Source organism: Elephantulus edwardii, unplaced genomic scaffold (genome assembly GCF_000299155.1).
Source record: "Elephantulus edwardii isolate Elephantulus edwardi_28Jun2011 unplaced genomic scaffold, EleEdw1.0 scaffold00056, whole genome shotgun sequence".
Taxonomy (NCBI): domain Eukaryota; kingdom Metazoa; phylum Chordata; class Mammalia; order Macroscelidea; family Macroscelididae; genus Elephantulus; species Elephantulus edwardii.
In genome coordinates this window covers 9697268-9717063 of record NW_006399806.1, presented here as the reverse complement: position 1 = coordinate 9717063, position 19796 = coordinate 9697268, and the positions used below count along the sequence as shown (strand labels likewise).

The 19796-nt window shown below is 38.7% G+C and overlaps 1 protein-coding gene across 1 annotated transcript in view; it reads left to right on the top strand.

Moving 5' to 3' along the window:
* Positions 1–16484, top strand: part of ARHGAP42 (Rho GTPase activating protein 42) — a 403816-nt gene extending 387332 nt beyond the window's left edge. Inside the window, exons 22-24 of the mRNA XM_006887325.1 lie at positions 1406–1468; positions 14086–14165; positions 15682–16484. Of these exons, the coding sequence (XP_006887387.1) occupies positions 1406–1468; positions 14086–14165; positions 15682–15770 (232 nt within the window). The 3' untranslated portion in view covers positions 15771–16484. The remainder of the gene's footprint in view (positions 1–1405; positions 1469–14085; positions 14166–15681) is intronic.
* Positions 16485–19796: the final 3312 nt, after the last annotated feature.

The following is a 19796-nucleotide window of genomic DNA, read 5'->3' as shown; positions in this document are numbered from 1 at the left end:
GACCCTCTATGAGATGGATTGATTCAGTGACTGGGGTAATAGGGATGGGTGTGTCAGAGGCAGTGCAGTTGGCGCAGGATAGAGCAGGGTTTAGGGTTGTTGTGCATGGGGTCGCTATGAGTCGGAAACGACTTGTCGGCACATAACAACAACAAGTATAGACAAATATAGTTGCAGATCTGTATTTGCAGAGATTGTTCTCTGTTGTTTTAGGTATTAAGAAGTTGCTATGTGACTCATAGCAGAGTAGAATTTCCAGAAGGGTCACTGAGACTGTAATCTATAGAGTGATATAATGTGTTACATGTTGTACTGCTAGCCAGAAGGCCATCAGTTCAAATCCACCAGCTGCTTTGAGGAATAAGATGGCCAGTCTCCTCTTGAAAAGATTTATCGATTCTGAATCCTGATGGAAGTTTTTGAGGAGTTGGAATCAACTCAACAGCAATGCGTTTTTCATTGGGAATAAGATAGAAAAGTCAATAGATTTGGATTTTCCCCCTCATTTCCACAAAAGCAGTTCTGTCTCCCAGAGTGGCTGGGCAGGTTTGAACTATGAACCTTTTACGTTAACAGCCAAGCAGTTAATCATTGTACTACCTGGGCTCCTTATGCTCTCTGTTAGGGGTAAAATGATCTTTAAGATACTCAAGTGATTTTACTTCCTATACAGAAAATTCCACTCAAAAAAATGATACATTTTTTCAACTCTAAGTAAGAACATCATTGAGATATTAGATAAGTATTTGATAGTATTTGAAAGATATTTCATAGTCTCTTCCAGAATACAGGGAAACTTTTCTAATCACCTAAGGAATCTTGGTTTTATTTCTTTTCCCTTTATACCCAGTAGTCTTACCTTTTTTTATAGAACATGCCTTTTTCCCTCTGTATAACTGAAACAAGATTTGAATTAATGAGTTAATTTATTAACCCAATTTTTAGAGTTCTTTCTTTTTTATTCTTTAGGAACTATGTTTAAATATGAGAACATATGAAATAATTTTGGCTCTTTCTTCTTCAGTCTAGTTATGAAAGTGCAGATTATTGGTCCTTGTCACTTGTGTGAGAATCATTGATTCTCCCATGGAGACTGCTCAGGCCTCAGTTACATGCTGGGAGGAAATAGGAAGAAAATGCTGGGAGTGGGGAGAGCAATAAACTCCCCATGGGATGGTAGCTTTGGGTCCATTACAGTCTGATACTCTGTGATGCGGAAAAAAGAGTTAAAAATCTCTTCTGTATGAGAACCCAAAATAGGTAGAATTCAGGCCACACTTTGGTGATAGGTTTTAACCAGTCCATTTTTCAGTGTGTTTAACTGGAGCACTTTGTTCTTCACTTTGTGCTTCAATGGTTTTCTCACTGATATAATGAAACTTACATCTTTAAAATTATTTTTCAGAGTGGCAGCAAGAGCCCAGCTGTTTGAAAATGTTGGTTCAGTTAAGCCAGCTTCTTCTGGGCGGTAAGTTCTCAAAACATAAATAAAAATTGAAAAAAGAAAATCACTCTGGCATTGTTTACTTGACATACCAAGTTATCTTCTACACCTCTGCCACTCAGCTGTCTACATGGTCGGATACACATAGACGGGCTCTTCTTGGGTTCATTTCTGAGAAGATCCTGTCTCTACACTGTGTATATTCTTACATTGGTGCAGTGAGGCCTTATTTGCAGAAAGGCAAGGGTTCGAAACAAACACGCTTTCTTCATTGTTACACTTTTCTCCCTGCCCACCCCTACCCCCCAGTTCGCTCCTCTCTTTGAAAAGTAAAAGAAAAATTCTTTTGTTGGTATACAATCCCCCTGCACAAACCTCCAGCGCCCAAGTACACTCCACTATGCAACCTTAGTTCTGGACTCTTGTGATAACCGTAATACCCTATCTTATATCGCTTTTAACTGTTCTCTCCCTCATCTGTTTCAATGCAGTATACATAATTTATCCAGTTTTTCTTAGTCTTACCTCAACCCTGATGTCAGTCCCATTCTACAACAGTGACACCATGCAGTATTTGTCCTTTTTTGACTGAGATATTTCACTCAACATAATGTCCTCCTGGGTCACCCATTTTGAATAATATTGCATGAGTTCCTTGTTTTTCAATGCAGTATAGTATTCCATTGTGTGAATATACCACAGCTTCTCTGTCTATTCATTTGTTGATGGGCACTTGGGATGTTTCCAATTCCTTGCTATTGTGAACAAAGCCACGATAAACACGGGTGTGCATATATCTGCTTGGATGTTGGTTATGCTCTCTTTAGGGTATATTCGCAGTAGTGGAATTGCTAGGTCAAATGATATCTCTATTTGCAACTTTTTGAAAAAGCGCCACACTACTTTCCACAGTGGTTGCACCATTTTACACTTCCACCAACAGTGAATAAGGGTTCCAGTTTCTCCACAACCTCACCAACATTTGTTGCTTGCTGTTCTGTTAAATTTTGCTATTCTGATGGGGGGTGAGATGATATTTCATAGTTGTTTTGATTTGCATCTTTCTTAGAGCTAGGGATTTTGAACATTTCTTCATGTGCTTGTTGGCCATCTGAATGTCTTCTTTGGTGAAGTGCCTGTTCATATCCTGTGCCCATTTTTCAATTGGATGATTTACCTTAATCTTGTTGTGGTGACAAACATGTTTTCTAAAAGACAAACTTTGGCAAAACCCTTTGCACACCTGAGGCTCGTTTTATGACAGTCATTTTGGAAAAATTTCACTGGTATGTTCTTAACTTCCGACAATCTTTTCATTATTTTCTTGAAGAATCTTTGTGAATGCCAGTTGCAAATTTGAGCTGTTTTGTTTTCCTTTTTACTGAAACTTGGGTGAAAGTTTACAGAGCAAATTCATTTTCTGTTCAATAATTAATACAGAATTTTGCTTTCTGACTGTGAATGCTGTCTCCTGAGTCTAAGAACATGTTCCCCGCTTCCTCTTGGCATCCCCTCTTACCTTTCTGTCCACCTTCCTATCTTCTAAATATGTTCCTCCTGGGTTTTGTTAGTCACCTTGTAGACCTGCCTTTTACTTGACTGAACGTTAATATCTGGGGGGAATTAAGTTTCAGACTTGAAGGATGTGTAGAGGCCCCAGTCTGGAGGTTTTAATAGCCCCTCTTAGACCAGTCATTCTGATGCTTTTTGTGGTTGTCACTTGTGTTATAGTTTTTTTCTCTGCCTCTCTCTGCAGGACCTTCTCCTGTGGGCCTGATCAGGGTGGTTGGCAGTGGTAGCTGGGCATCAGCCAGCCTCTTCTTGGGCTTGTGGAAGCTGTGCCTCATGTCATTCCTTAGTGCTTTGGTCTAATTGTTCCCATGAGTCTTTAGCTGTCTTCACTCTTCTTTACAGTGGATGGAGAAAGACCATGAGTTGTTCCTTAGATGTCCTCTCACAAATTTTTACTCATCACCAAAGGAGGATGCATACCATTGACTTTGTGTACCATGCTTTATGCCTAATGACCTTGATTTCCCCCAAGATTACAGCCAAGGTCACCTGCACAGTACCTCATTCCATCAAGGTGCTTAGTTATGGCTAGGAAGTTGTCAAAGCTTTGCCTCACAACCTCTGCAAATAATCCTGGTTATCTTTGCAGCATATGCAAATGCATATGTAGAAACACCCTCTGCCAAGCCTCTCTCTCTAAATATGTGTATATGTGTATATATATGTATATATATATGTGTATATATGTATATATGTATGTATGTATATATGTATATGTATGTATGTGTGTATATATGTATGTGTATGCATATACATATATATGTGTACTCCTATTCAACATTCCATATATGTTCAGTTTGGAGGTCCACCTGATAGCTGTTGTTGTTGATTGCCGTCAAGTCGAGGTCAATTCATAACGACACTATGAATAAAAGACCTAATGCCTTTCCATAGCTATTGTGTTTCTCCAAGTTCATAGAGTTTTCAGAGGCATGTGGTTTAGGAAGTGGATGACACTCCTGCTTCCCAACCTATTTTACAACTGGGAGCTCCACCAAACACTGTCCACAATTGGAAACTATTATGGTAATTGATATCCTCATGGCACAAGGTTTAGCACCATAGCAAACTGAGGTTACCTCATATAGCACATTGACAGAGAGTGATGTGTAAAGTGGAAGAATGTTCCTCCAGATAAAACAGTTACTGTTCTTTTTGCCACTAAAAAGTAGGTGGTCCTTGAGCCTTAGACTAAGGGTAAGGGTGGAACCCTGCTCAAGGGTGTAGCTTTAAAATCGGTGATGAAGCCTGGGGACTGGAGTCTTCCTCCACTCTGAAAGTCGGGTGACTGGATGGAAGGATGGTGTCTCGATGGCGGCTCGTCTTGATGACAGACAGGCAAGGGAAGTTTCTGGGGTTCTTTTTGTTGTGTGTTACTGTTCTTTTTACCCCTCAAAAGGGGGTGGCCCTTAAAAAAAATTAGAAGAATATTCTTTAAAAGACACAGCAATCATTTGTCTTTTTGCTGTACTGAACAACTTGGAGTTGCTGTGATGCTGAACACTATTCCATAGTCATGTTAAAATACCATAGTGGTTATCCATTTATGTACAATTGTTGGTTGAGCTTCCAGATTGATTCATGTTGGGAAGCAGGAGTGGCATCCACTTCCTAAGCTAGCCTCTGGAAGCTCTACTAACTCTTTTATAAGAGTATAGAAATGATGTTAATTATAAAAAAGTATTCAAGTCTTTTGTACAAAGCTCACTCTGAGTCATATTCATTCGACTTGACAACATTTAACCACTACTGCTTAACTTAACCTAATATCTACTTTTTGATATTATCTTTTATTACCATTATTGCAGGATAGTCTCTGTAGCAACATGGATATTGTTGTCTCTTGCACCTCCTAATGTCTTCCTTTGCCTTAGTCATGTTGTCCTCTTCTTTATTGTATATTGACTTTCCTTTAACCAAGTTATTGCATACAGGCTTACTCTCTAGTTAATAATTTAACCTCGCATTCTTGATAACCACCAAAGTCTTTCTGTGTGTAAATCTTTTCTTGACTTTTTGTGATAGTGCTTTCATACAATATTTGTCTTTTTATGATTCAGTTCTTTTACTCAGCTTAGTGTCCTCCACATTTGTCTGTCTGTCCATGGCATGTTCATGAACACTAATTCATGAATTCTTCATTGTTATTTAATGTTGCACAGGATTCCATTGTGTGTGTATACCCTCGCTTATTCTTTGTCGAATAAAACAAACCCATTTATTCTTTGATGAGCATTTGGATTGTTTCCATCTTTTTTATTTTGTGAATAACTAATGCTGTGATAGGCATGGCTATACATATATCTCTTCATGTCATGGTTCTTTTTTCTGTAAGATATATACCTAACAGTGTCATTGTGGGTTCATATGGCTTTTTAGTTTCTAACTTCTTTAAAAAATAAAAAAGAGAAAAAAAAAGATTCACCCAGGAGAGGGTGAAACCAAGTTTCTCCTTGGAGGCAATGATTCTGAAGCTTCGTCTGACATACTTTGGACATGTTGCAAGGAGGAACCAGTCCTTAGAGAAGGGCATCACGCATGGGAGGGTGGAGGAACAGTGCAAGAGAGGAAGACTCTGAATGAGATGGATTAATCAGTGACTGGGATAATAGGGATGGGTGTGTCAGAGACAATGAAGTTGGCATAGGATAGAGCAGTATTTAGAGCTGTTGTACATAGGGTCACTCTAAGTCACAAGCAACTCAACTGCACATAACAAGAGTACTGAATATCCCATAGACGACAAAAAGAAAAATAAGTCTGTCTTGGAGGAAGTGCAGCCAGGATGCTCCTTAGAGGCAAGGATGGCGAAATTTGGTCTCATTTAATTTGAGCATATTGTTAGGAGGAGATGTTGTTGTTATTGTTGCTGTGTGCCGTCAGGTTGCCTGTGACTCATAGTGACCCTATGTACAACAGCCCTAAACCCTGCTCTATCTCTTGCCAATCTTATTGTCTTTGATACACCTATCCCTATTACCCTAGTCACTGAATCAATCCATCTCATCAAGGGTCTTCCTCTCCTGTGCTGTCCCACCACTCTCCCAAGCATGTCAGACGAAGCTTCAGAATCCTTGCCTCCAAGGAGCAGCCTGGCTTCACTCTCTCCAGGACGAATTTGTTTGGTCTAGAAGTCCATGGTATATTCAGTACTCTTCTCCAGCACCGCAGCTCAAAGGCATCAACTCTCCTTCTATCATTCCTAGTCATTGTCCTGCTGTCTGATGCATAGCAAGTAATTGCAAAGACTGTGACCTGTGCCAGGTGCACTTTAGTTTCCTGACTGAAATTGTTGCTCTTCTGTACTTTGGAGAGGTCTCTGGCAGCAGACTTTGCCAATGCAGTACTTCTTTTAATTTTCTGGCTGCTGGTACCAAGAGTATTGATTGTAGAGCCAAGCCAACTAAAGCTGTCAACAATATCAATCTCTTCATCATCTATCATGATGCTGCCAGTCAGCCTAGTGGTGAAAATCTTTCTTTTCTTGACATTGAGTTTCAATCCATATTGAAGGCTGTAGTCCCTGACCTTCTGCAACAAGCACTTCAGGTCCTCCTCAGTTTCAGCACGGAGGGTAATAATGCAGACTGTTGATGAATCTACCACCAATCCTGATGCCACACTTCTCCTCATAACGCCCAGCCTCCCAGATTATCTGTTCCACATATAAATTGAAAAGATATGGAGATAAGACACATCGTTGACACACACCATTACTAATTTTGAACCATGCAGTGTTTCTTTGCTCTGTTCTAATGACTGCCTCCTGGTCCAGGTATAGGTTTTCATAAGCACAATCAAGTTTTCTGGGATTCCCGATCTTCTCAGAGTCAGGCAGTTTGTTGTGATCCACACAGTCAAATACCTTTGCATAATCAATGAAAAAAAGATAGACATTCCGCTGGGCCTCTCTGCTTTTAGCCAAGTTACATCTGACATTAGCTATAATATCCCTAGTGCCACAGTCTTCTAAATCCACCCTGCACTTCAGGCAGTTCCCTATTGATGTGCTGTTCCACACATCATTATTCGGATAATCTTCAGCAGAATCTTGCATGCATGTTATATCAATGATGCTGTCCGGTAGTTTCCACGCTCTGTTGGATCACCTTTTTTTGGAATGGGAACAAATACAGATCTCTTACAGTCAGTTGGCCAAGTGGTTGGTCTCCAGATTTCTTGTCACAACTTGGTGAGCACATCCAGGGCAGCATCAGTTTGTTGAAATTTTTCAATCAGTATGCCATCAATTCCTGGGGCCTTGTTTCTTGCCAGTTCTTTCAGAGCAGCTTGAACGTCTTCCTTCATTACCACAGACTCTTGCCGTTACATTGTTTCACATCATTCTGGGAAAGGGGGAAGGATCAGAGAAAAAGAGGAAAACCCTCAAAAAGCTGGATTGACATAGTAACTGTAAGAATGGACTTGAACATATCAGAGATTGTGAGGAAAGCACAAAACCTGCAAAAGCCTAGATGCTTGTGGGTATGATGCAGAGAAATTACACAGAGTTGAGGTATTGGTCTACAGTTCTTTTTGAAGAGTATCCACTGCTTTCTTACAAAAATATGTGGATTCATTCTGCAAGTATTTATTAAACATCTATACAGTATTGGTCTGTTATTAAGGATAATGATAAGCTTCAAAAAGCCTAGTAAGTCCTTATATGGAAGTTGTGTTTTCCTTTTCTCATAATTCTGCAAAGTAGAGGTACCTTGATACGTTACTTGTACAGAGGTCAGCGATTCTAGTTTATTTGTCAGATCCTAGAGCACTTGAATGTACTGTACTTGCCTCTGCTTTCAGCATCTTCTGTTTTATAAAGTCTTGGGAAAATTGTTGTTATTGTACACCATCTAGTCAGAAACAGCCCAAAGCTGACCCTCCAGTTGATTTTCAGAAGCTATAAATCACATGGGAGAAGATCATCTGTCTTTTCGCTCACAGAGCAACTTCTGGATTCGAACCAAGAGCCTCTGGGTTGGCGGCACAACTCCTTACCACTAAGCCACCAGAGCTAGGCCTTCCGTAAAAGATATCTGTGCATGATTTCTCTGAGATTCTATTACCAATTTCAGATTGTAAGAATAAGTATCTAACCTATTATTAAGGAGTCCTGGTGGCATACTGGGTAAGTGCTTGACTCATAACCCAAACTTTGGAGGTTTCAATCCATGTAGAAGCTACTCAGCATAGAGAACTGACTATCTGCCACAATAAAGGTTTAAAACCTCAAACAAAGCACTTTGGTATTAAGTCAGTTATCACTCATAGTTTATCCTAGAAAATCCTGTGACACAGTTCTACTTGATCACATTGAATCATGAGTCTGCAGGTGGTTCCTGGGAAGAAATTTCTGTTATTCTGTAGTGTTGAATTTGCCCACTAGATGGAGCCCGATTGCTAGGAAGCTCTAATCTGATCTGAGCAACTCTACTGTTATCAGAGACAGTTCAAGAGTTTTTTAAAAAATATATTTATGAAGTCAATCCAAAAGCTGTCATGTAATATGCATTAATGAGCTCAATAAAGTATCTTGTATATTTTTAATATTCTTTTACTCTAAACACTTCAGAAAACTTCTTTGTAGATTTTTTAGCATAAATTTAGATTTTATCCAGTGCAGCATTGAGGGTTCTAAACTTTCTCTTTCCACGGGCCCACCTCACTGTGAGAACTGATCACTGGGGGCCCAACACAGTGAAATGAGAATGGGTTTCAGGGTAAGACAACTTTCATGTTCAGATTCTCATTTCACCACTTCCTACTTGTATCATCTCAGAGTTACATTTTTGAAATCTTGTTTTTTGTAATAAAATGAAGGTTATAGTTTTGGTTTTGGCCAGATCACAGTGTATGCCAACATAAAGTATCACGCAAATAATATATTAAATAATGAATCTAATACACTTTAAAGCTCAGCACATGGTCTATATAATAATAATAATAGTTACTGTGACTGTTTTTATTAAAATTGCTTGCCTAAGACATTCAAGCCTCTAATTCATATATTAATATCACTTACTGCTCTTTTGCACCACTAAATGCAACTAAACAATAAATAGAAATGCAGGCCACTTCTTGACTAACCTCACTGATTCCTGCATTGCCCATTTCACATTCTTTCTAGGAAATCAGGGTTACCTTTGACTTGGACCGTGAAGGATGATGGAACCAGGAGAGGTAACAGGAAGAAAAAGTGTGACTGGGAAGGAGTTCAACTGGGGAATTTTAATGAATGGTCTTGCGTAATGGCAAAGTAATGTCTTTGAGAATTTCTGCAGGGTTTCTTCACTTTAACAAATAAGTCACATGGCTTCTCCTTCTCTGTCTAACATTGTCAAGGAAGGGAACAGGCAGGCAGTCATTTAGTATGGAGATAATTAGAAGGAAATAAAGAAACCTGAAACAGTTTTTTATTAATGCAATCAAGATTGAGCAACTACTTTGGTATTGGGATTTAGAGATAAGTGAAAAATTCCATGTCATTGAGAATGCATGTCTAAAATTTTAAAAATTTCCAACTGAAGCCTCAGAAGCAAATTTAGTAGTGTATTGACTTATTGACACAGGCAGTCTAGAGGTTTTTCCAGGGATCAATTTGTCTGTAAAATCTGTGTCTTACACACTAGTATTGTTTCCTTGTCACATGTTCTATTGCATCATTTACAGTAGCTGCCTCATACTTCATTCTGTGAGTATACCACAATATATTTATTATACAAAATTAGAAATAGTTATAAATAAAGTAGTATAAAAAATAATTGTGTCCTCAAATAATGCAGTTATATATACCTAAAAGATACATAAATTATGTATCTTAAAGAAAAATAAAAAAACATTTAATAGCTATTCAAGTAAAGAACAAATATACATATTTTAATAAAGAGATTAATAAAATAGTATAAACAAGAATAAAAGTGCTGTGAAGATGCAATAGTTCAACACACTAGCTAACTTACCAGAAGATTGTTGTTGTTAGGTAGCATCAAATTGAACTAGTTCATAGCTGATCATAGTGGTTTTCAGAGGCAGTTAATCACACAGGAGGAGATTGCCCACGGAGAAGCTGATGGATTCTAACTATGTGCCTTTAGGTTGTCAGGGAGGCTTCTTATGACTAAGCCTCTTAACACTTCATAATCAGAATAATAGTGGTTCAAACTCACCCTTTCCATGAGACAAAAGACCTGGCTCTCAGCTCCCAAAAAGCTGAGGAAAGCCCATGGAGCAGTTCTCTGTCCTGTAAGGAAACTGTAAGCAGAAAGACACTCAGTGGCATACAGCAACAACAACAGCATAAGAGTTATAATTTATATCATTTATGAAAAACCCTTTTGAATACTTAGATATTTTTTAAATTTTTATCCTTATATATAATACTGCTTTTACATATTTGTAACTTTCTCTGCGTACTCCCATTCTTTCCAAATGTGTAACTTTCAGCAGTGCACACCGCGCGTGTGTGTGTGTGTGTGTGTGTGTGTGTGTGTGATTGTCTAGTTACTATCAAAAAATATTGCATCCATTTTTATCTTGTGAGATTGTGATTTCTGTTATGAGCAAGGTACCCCTCAGCATTCAGGCGATCCCAGCTCATAGGGACCCTGCAAGCTAACAGTGGTGAATTTTGCATTCTGACCCTACCAAAGCTTTGTACATCTGCTCTAGCTTTAGACAGCATTTATAATTTGGAGTGAGATGCTGTCCATATCATCTGCCTGGTGGTAAGGGGGTAAAAAAAAAAAATAACTTCACAGACTGTGGATGTCATTAAGTTATTCTCCTATGCAGGAAGATGATTTTTAAAAATCATTTTCAAAGGAAAATGAGAATCTTCAAAAAAAAGACACAATAGGTGACAGTTATTTTCACATCCTCTTCAATAGACGAAAGCAGTAAAAGAGAAAGCATTAGTCCCTGCAGAGAAAACTTCCCTGTCACACAAGCCCGCCTTAAACCATCAATGCTGTCTGTGGAGTTAACACCTGCAGTTACAGATCTCAGCAAAAGGAAATTACAGCTGCCAGTGCACAAATAATTGAAAAGTCATGGCAGATAATATTTTGTACTGTGTGTTTTTGACACATTCAACAATAGCTTTTTATTGTTGAATATGAATATGAAAAATGATATAATTATTCTGTCTGCCTCCTGGGACCCCGCCCTAACACAAACTAATAAAATACTGTAAGGATGACATTCATTCATGTCTGAAATAGTAATTAAAATAATTTGATGGCATCCTAAGTTATTTTAAAAATTACATCATAGCAAATATTTTATCTTGATCACTTCTATAATTAAAGAAAGTACTTTTTTCTGGCTCTCTTAATTATTCAAAACAATATGACTTCTTGTATATTGAAAGGGACAATTTTCATGTTGGAAAATTTTTTTTAAACCTTTGATATTTTCAGAAAAGCATTTTTTCTATCTTCAGTTAAAATCTGATTTTATCAAAAGACTTTCCTTGCAATAAAGGACCTCTGGTGGCCTCATGGTAGGGAGTTTGTGCTGTGAACTTAAAGGTTGGTGTTTCAAATCCACTTCCTTCATTTGGAGAAAGATGGTCAGTCTCCACTTGTACCTCTGAAAACCTGCTAGAGAGTCAGCTATAAGTTAGTTCTGGCTTGAGGTCAGTGAGTTGAGTTGATTCACTAGCTGAAGATTTTAGGAAAAATTAATATTCTTTATACTCAAGATGATCATAGTCTGATTCTAGTAAGTCTTTAGAAGTCTTTCTCCATCCACACCAATACACTCACAAGCATGCATTCCCATACATGCACACAGCATTTGTTTATACATGCATACACAATGCACACAACTCTTCTTTAGTGCAAAGCCCTCAGCCTTCATTGGACTCCAGTTATCCTTAACACTGCGTGGCACCTGACACTGATACTTTGGGGTAAATCTGGCTGCTGGTTCCAGGCTCCCTTTACAGACTTTCTGAAAGTGCAGTTTGAGATTCACCCCATATGAAATCCAGCTCTGGAATTTTTTTCTGTCTATTTTCCAGCCTTCAGGTTATCATCTGGGAATCCCAGCTGAAATTATGGATCCTCCCTCAGAAATTGCAGTGGTCAGGTGTTAGGCTCAGCACCACCAGGGATGTGAAACCATTTTGCCCTCAGCCCAGCACTACTGTTCTGTCATAACTGCTGAGGGCAAGTACTGCCTGTGGTTCTCTGCTGGTAAAATGCTGAGACCTGAAACAGGAAAGACAAGCTTGTGTTGCATCTTTAAAAGGGCCCATGTGGGAAAAGAAACTGGAGCATCTTCCCTTTTTGTCATTCATTCACCACCTAGTATTTACTGAGTTACTCCTGAGCGTAATCATCTCTCTGAGCACTGGGGATAGTCATGCAAGGACAAGGCCTAGTTCCTAATTTCGTGGAGTTTATGTTCTAGTTCTATAAGGAGATAATAAAAAATATCATCAGTGACAATGCAGTAGAAGAGGACATTAGCATGCAAAAATTAAAGCAGGAGGATATGAAAGTTTCCTGGGAAATTTTGAGGGTTTTTTTTTTTTAAGACCGTATGATTAGGGAAGGCCTTCTTTTGATCTCATGAAATTTAAGATGAACCTGAAGGCCACAGCCATGCGGTGCTCTCATATAGAGGGCTGATGTGTTTGGTATCTACACAAACATGCCTGGGAATCTGGAATGTTTGAGGAAGAGAAGATGGGGCAGGGTGACAGGAGTATGAGCAGAGGGAGACGGAAAGAGGCAACAAGACTGGTAAGAACACACACATTAACCAGGCTGAGACCAGAGGTGGAAAACCAGTTGAAAAGTTATCATCAGCAAAGTAACGACCTGGTAAATCTTTAAAAAAACTGTGGGGTGGCTTCTCTGCGGGGAATAGATTGTACGGTACAAAAGAAGAAACCTAGAGGATTTAGGAAGTTAGGAAATGATTTGGTCAAGCATGCCAGAAATGGTACTGACTTGAACTCTGGGTGTGGCAGAGATGGTGAGAAGTTGGTGGAGTGAGGTTGCGCTTCACATCCTAGCATTGGGATTTCACAGAACAGAAAATCAAGCCATCGAGTTCATTCCAGTTAATGGTGATCTTTGGTAGAGCTACACCAAAGAGTTTCCAGGGTTCCAGGCTTTTAGGAAGCAAGCATCCTTCATTGCAGAGCAGCTGGAGGATCTGAACTGGAGATGTGCCTGTGAGCAGTAGTGCAACTTCTTCACTGGATTATCAGGACTGCAAAGTGACCAGGATTTAACTGGTGTGACTAAGTAGACCGTTCCTGATGATATCTTTAGTGTTGGCTCAGTATTTTATTTTTTGTTGTTGTTTTTAATCAGGAAATTATGTATAACACTCTGGAATTCCTGCTTTTCTTAAAAAACTAAAGTGACCACATTGAGGCACAACTCCTGTCTGATAATAGATTTTGGAAGCTGAATGTTGGCTTTCCTTTTTAGAAGATGGATTTCCCCCTGGTTTTCAAAATTCCCAGCAAACCCTGTGTTTTTCTGGCAGTCAGGACAGTTTTGGGTTACAGTTTGCCAGTGACTAATGCCAGAGTTTTCTTTGTTTTATTTTACCAAACCCTCTAGGCATCTAAATTGTAAAATCCCATCCCTGGGGGTCTGCAAATCACAGTTGTAGGAGAGCTTTAAGGTACCTGTGAACCTATATGGGCTCCCTCTATAGCTGTAATAACAACATCCTTAGCAATCTACTAACATAATGTTCTTTAAAACCAGTCTGAGTTGTTTCTAAGACGGGCTTACCAATGGGAAGGGTATTGATTGGAAGGACGCTGAAAATGCTTTGGATGCTCTGGCACTTCGATTTTTAGACCTGGGTACAGGCCATGCAGAAGTGTTCAGTTTGTGGAAAATGAGCCTCTGGACACTTACACGTACGCTTCCTATATCTTTGTTATGCTCCAATTTCTTCTCATATTTTTATTGTTTTGCAGATAATAATTCATATATGTTGTTTCATGCATGTGCATTGTGTTTTATACACTCTTTCATTTACATTGTGTATCGCTAAGAGTTGGGAATTTTACAGATTATTTCTTAATGTTTCAGCCAAGCCAAAGCCATGTATTCCTGTAAAGCAGAGCACAGCCATGAGCTCTCCTTCCCGCAGGGGGCGATATTTTCTAATGGTAAGCACCTCCATTCCCTTCGCTTATTCATAATAATGTGTTGATTAAGGCATTGTAATGGATTAACCACATTCATTAATGATAATTAATGTTTCTGAAACAAAAAGACTGAATTATTTTATGAAAAATTATTATTTGTAAATCTTTATTCAAATAAGGGATTATATATGTATAGAATACATGAACTTTGATAAGTGACGATAGTTCTAGAAAGGCTTCAGCCCTTTTGTTCATAGGGTTACTATGAGTTGTTCTCAACTCGACGACAATCAAAACAACAACAACATTTTGGTATTGTAGTGTTGGAAAAGAATACTGAATATCCGATGGACTGACAAAATAAGAAATATGTCTTGGAGAAAATGCAGCCAGGCTGCGCAAAGATGGGGGGAAGCTTTGTATCACATACTTTGGGCATGAATTAGGAGGGGCCAGTCCTTGGAGAAGGACATCATGTTTGGAAAGATGGAGAACCATCAAAAGAGAGGAGGACCTTCAATGAGATGGATTGATACAGTGAATGTAACAGTATGCTGAAAAATATCAGAGATGGTGAGGATGGCACAGGATAGGCGGGGATTCAGGTCTGTTGTTCAGAGGGTTATTATGAATTGTGATTGCCTCAGCAGCAAATAACTACATACATATGTATACACACACACACACACGTATATATACATTGTGTAGAAGTAGTATGGTGAGAGAGTGGTCAAATCTGAGTTAAGGAGACCTGGTAGTGCAATATTTACAGTGGGGTTTTTTTGCCTTAAAATATACCTGTATTTTTATTTAAGTGAAAGTTTACAGGGAAAAATAGTTTTCCGCTCAAGTACTCACATGTATTTTGTTTTATGACATTAATTACAACTCTCACATTGTAATAGTCCTCTACCTGCTTCATGCCTGGATCCTCACTCATTTCCAGTCTTCCTTCCTGATTCCTTCCTGCCTCTAAGCTTTCTTCCTGGAGAAATGCCACCCTTTGTTCCTGTGTGGTTGACTGTTCCAAGGAACAAGTTCACCTTGATGGTTAGGTGCCATCGAGTTGAGAAACTGACTCTGAGCTGATCCACCAGTGGGTTTTCAGAGGCTGACATGGCAGGAGATTGCCCGTCTTCCTTCTGCAGAGAGGCTGGTGGATTTGACCCACAGACCTTTGGGTTGGTAGTGCCTTACCACTAAGCCATCAGAGCTGCCTTTTTCACGTCAGAGGCCTGTCTGTTATTTGACTGAAAGTTGAGAAAATATACTGGTATTTTTTTCTTTTTTAAAGATTAATTTTTTATTCATTGTTGCACATTTTCTTCCACCTACTCCCTCAGCCCATCTTGCAATGCATCGCTTGTTCCAGATTGTTGTCATACATGTGATACCTAATCATATATTCCTTTCAGACAGTTCTTTATCTGTTCTACTGCAGTGTTCATAATCTATCCATAGATTTTTAACCTGTTTATTTATGCAGTAGTCTGAAGCTAATAATGGTTTAATGACTTTTTAAAATTTTTTTTTCCAGTGTACCCATCAGTGGAACCAGGATGGTTAAAAGCAACTTATGAAGGCAAAACAGGACTAGTCCCAGAAAATTATGTTGTCTTCCTCTAATACTGTTTAGTGGATGGCAGTATCTTCATGGTATCCATGGTAACAAATAATAAGTGCTATGATTTTATCTGACACAGATATGGGGCTCAGCCCACTAGATGAAGTCAATTTCTGTCAAGTTCTATACCAGCAGACTGTGTAGCTCTCTATTAATTAAACAACATGGGGATTTTTTGAAAATGTTGGCCACTCTTTTATTGGCTGGCTTCTTATTTAAAGATATCTTGCATTTTCTTTGTTTCTTTCTTAATAATGTTTGTACTATCTCTTCTAAAATAATTACAGAATTTAAAATACTGTATTAAGTACTATATCCCAGAAATTTGGAAATCAGAATGCACTATAAGAATTTTTTTGTATTTTACTGCCTGATATTCTCCAAGGAACCTTCAAATCAATACTTTGAAATGTAATTTAAACTATTCACTTATTGTTTTTCTTAAAAATATATTGCTTTTATATATAATTGTTTTGCTGGTCCTAAACATTTCAAAGAATTAAGTCTTTTTAAAAAATAATATCTTTATTTTTGTTTTACAAGTAGATCGTATTATTCAAAAGGAATAAAGTATATCTTGTCTGTAAATGGATCCAAATTAGGTCATACACTGATTCCACTGTAAGAAATTCACCTAGTATTCCAGATATCTTCCCTGGACTTCGCACAGGGATTGGCAAACTATCCCAGTAAAGGCCTGGTAGTAAATAGTTCTGACTCTGCAGGCCCTGTGGTTATTGTCACCATATTCACCTCTGTCAGTATACTGTAAAAACAGCCATCTGCCGTACATAAAGAATTGATCATGATTGTGTTCTAATCACACTTTACTTGTCGACTTTGAAATCTAAATTTTTCTCTTTTTTTCATGTGTCATGGAATATTATACTTAAAAATATTTTTTAAAAGAATAAAACCATTCTTAAGGTGGCCTAATGGTAAGGGGCTACACTGCAATCCAAAAGGCATGTGCTTTGAATCCACCATCTGCTCTGGGGGAGAAGGATGGATGGAGTCCTCTCATGCAATTTATTGCCTCTGAAAACCCACTGGAGGGTCAGCTCTGGGTCAGTTCCTACTTGACGGCACACACAACAACAGTACATGGGCCTTTCTGAAGTAGCAGTGAGCCAGATTTGACTGTAGTTTGCCAGCCCCTGGTTTAGAGGATGTATTTTTACAACTATCTGTGTAATTTCTGCATTTTTTTCTTACCAAATTTTGTGATGTTAACATATAAATACTGATAAATCCTGTGTATGTATGTATCTTCTCCACATAGCTTTCTATGAGCATCCCAGAAGTGTAATTGAAAATTGAGGAGAACAGTGGGTGAGAAGCAAAAGTGGCAAGACTTCGTCTAACTTTGGACATGTCATTAGGAGGGACAAGTCACTTAGAAGGGTATTGGGCTGCATAAGTGGATGCAATAGTGGTCTTAAATAGAGCCACAATTACGAGGAAGGCATAGGACTGGACAGCATTTTATACATAGGGTTTTATACATAGAGCAGAATCAACAACTCCTGATAACATCAATAAAACAGTGTGAAAGGACAATATAAAAATACACTATAGTCCATGTGTAACTCTTTGAAGTGGCATTGTTTCTTTGATAGCCAATCTTGGCTTTTGAGATGCATTTCTCTAAGTGTTGGACATGTTACTTGAAGATCCCAGTAGGGAGGCTGTGTCTCTTCCTTCCAAAGCCCATGCTAGTTGAAACAGACGTAAACACAAAAGGACAGCGTTCTTAAATTACTTAGAACTACAGAATTTGAAATAATTTCCTCATCTACAGTTTTTTGTTGTTGTTGTTATGTGTCTTTGAGTCACCTGTATACAACACCTCTTAACTTCACCCTGTCCTGAGCCAGTCTCACTGACTCCAACACACCTAATCTCATTGCCCCAATTAGCATGTCAATCCGTCTCATCTCATCAGGCTCATCTTCTCCTGCGCTCTCCCTCCACCCTTCTGAGCATGATTTTCTTCTCCAAGGACTGGTTCCTCCTGGCCACATGCCCAAAATATGTGAGATGGAACTTCAGAATCCTTGCTGCCAAGGGGGAACTTGGTTTCACCATTTCTGAGAAAGACCTATTTGTTCACCTTGCTGTCCATGGTATGTTCAAGACTCTTCCCCAGCACCACAGCTCAAAGGCATCAAGACTTCTTTTGTTATCCTTAGTCATTGGCCAGCCCCCTGAATCAGAAATGTGACTTTTCTTTTGTGACATTCAGTTTAAGTCTTTATGGAACTTCATAACTTTATAGAGCAAAAAAATGGGTGTTTATCACCTGTTGATAAATGCTTCAGCATCTAGTCATACAGCAACTGTTACTTCTGTTGTAAATATATGTATATGGCAAGAAGAAGATAGGTACAATCTCCTGCCACAGCCCCAGCCTGCCGTAATATCTTCCTCTTACTTTGGCATTCCTCACTGTATATACACTCAGGTATTGACTTTGTAAGTCTTGTACATGCTGTTATCGTCTGTAATCTCAATTGCAGATAAATTTACACACACATAAACATTGAACATACGTACAGCTATCATGCTTTGAGAACTGAACAGCAGGTGGAATCACAAACAGAGATAAATATCAGTGTATGGAAATAATGAAAAATAGTACGTTTTACAAATTCATAATGTAATGAAAGCAATCTGGTTGAGTTTGTCTTTTTTGTTTCTCTCCTGCTGTTAATCTCCACATCAGGTAGTAGTAGGCCCTCTTGGCCTCGAGGTTTGGGGTGGCGCCCTTAGTAACAGCATTGCCGAGGTCTTACTTGCCTTCTGCTGGAACAGAAGGTGGGCTTTCAGTGTGCCAATGCTTCAGTCTCCAGGACACACTCAGCTTCAGCTCCTTTACCATCATCCAGTATCCCAGCACATTAGAACTTTTAAGGGCAAATACCTTTTCCCTTAATGACCAACTTTATTCCAGTGATGCTAAAATCCCAATTCACTTGCTGCATTAAAACAAGCAAACATTCAAATCCACCAGATGCTCTGCTAGAGAAGGAGGGACAATCTCCTCCTGTGCCAGGATCCGGTTTGACACTACACAACAAGAAAAGGGGGGGGGAAGTAGCCCAACCTTAGATTTCATTTCATTTTAACACGAGCTAATCCCACTGGCATTCAGTAAGGAAGTAAAATTTTTGCTTTGTAAGATGTTAATCTAAAGCCCCATTTCTGCCTTTTTAATATAATAGTGATGCATAGTGTAATGGCTCTTGCTCCTGAAACAAATCACAAAACATTTGCTGAGATTGTGCTTATATTTGACTTTTTCATCCTGTAAGTAAATTTGGGAAGTGATTCTTTCTCATAATTTTGATTGTTTGTATGAACAAGTCATGACTACAAGCTGGAGACAGGGGGAAATGCTTCTTATCTCTTAAAGTGAGTTTCTTATCCCTAGAAGTAAAATAGATATTTATGAGGATCAACACCACTAGTACATGTACATTGAAATTTAATCATAATGAGTATTAGTAACACAGGTCGCCAGGCAGTGGAAGAGGATCACATTCAAAATTGTAGGAACATTTCAAGAATAATCGTGGGTCCTTAGAGGCAATGTGAAAAGATGTTGGACTTGTCACGTCCATCCCCACCTTCAAGCACAACAGCATGGACCACCCACAACACAGATAATCAATAAAAGGTTGAGATTTATGAGCCTAAGTTAATTCTCTTGTGGGAAATATCCTTGAGTTAAAAATCTTTATGTATTTATCGGATGACTCTTGTCTTTTATCAAGTGTTAGTACACCAACTCTGTAAAAAATAGTCAACTGAAGAATCTTTTTTGGTTCTGTAATGTGTAAATGTCTGAAAAGTAAAATAATCTTTGTATACCTGTCTAAAATACGAAGAAGTGTCATTTCTTCTTGTTTGATGTGAGTGGACTTCTGTGCTTTGTGATGTGAATAAGTATAACCAGATTCCTCGATCGTGGTTCGCCGGCTTGTTCTAAAATCATGGGTGGAGGAGGAAACACACACACACACACA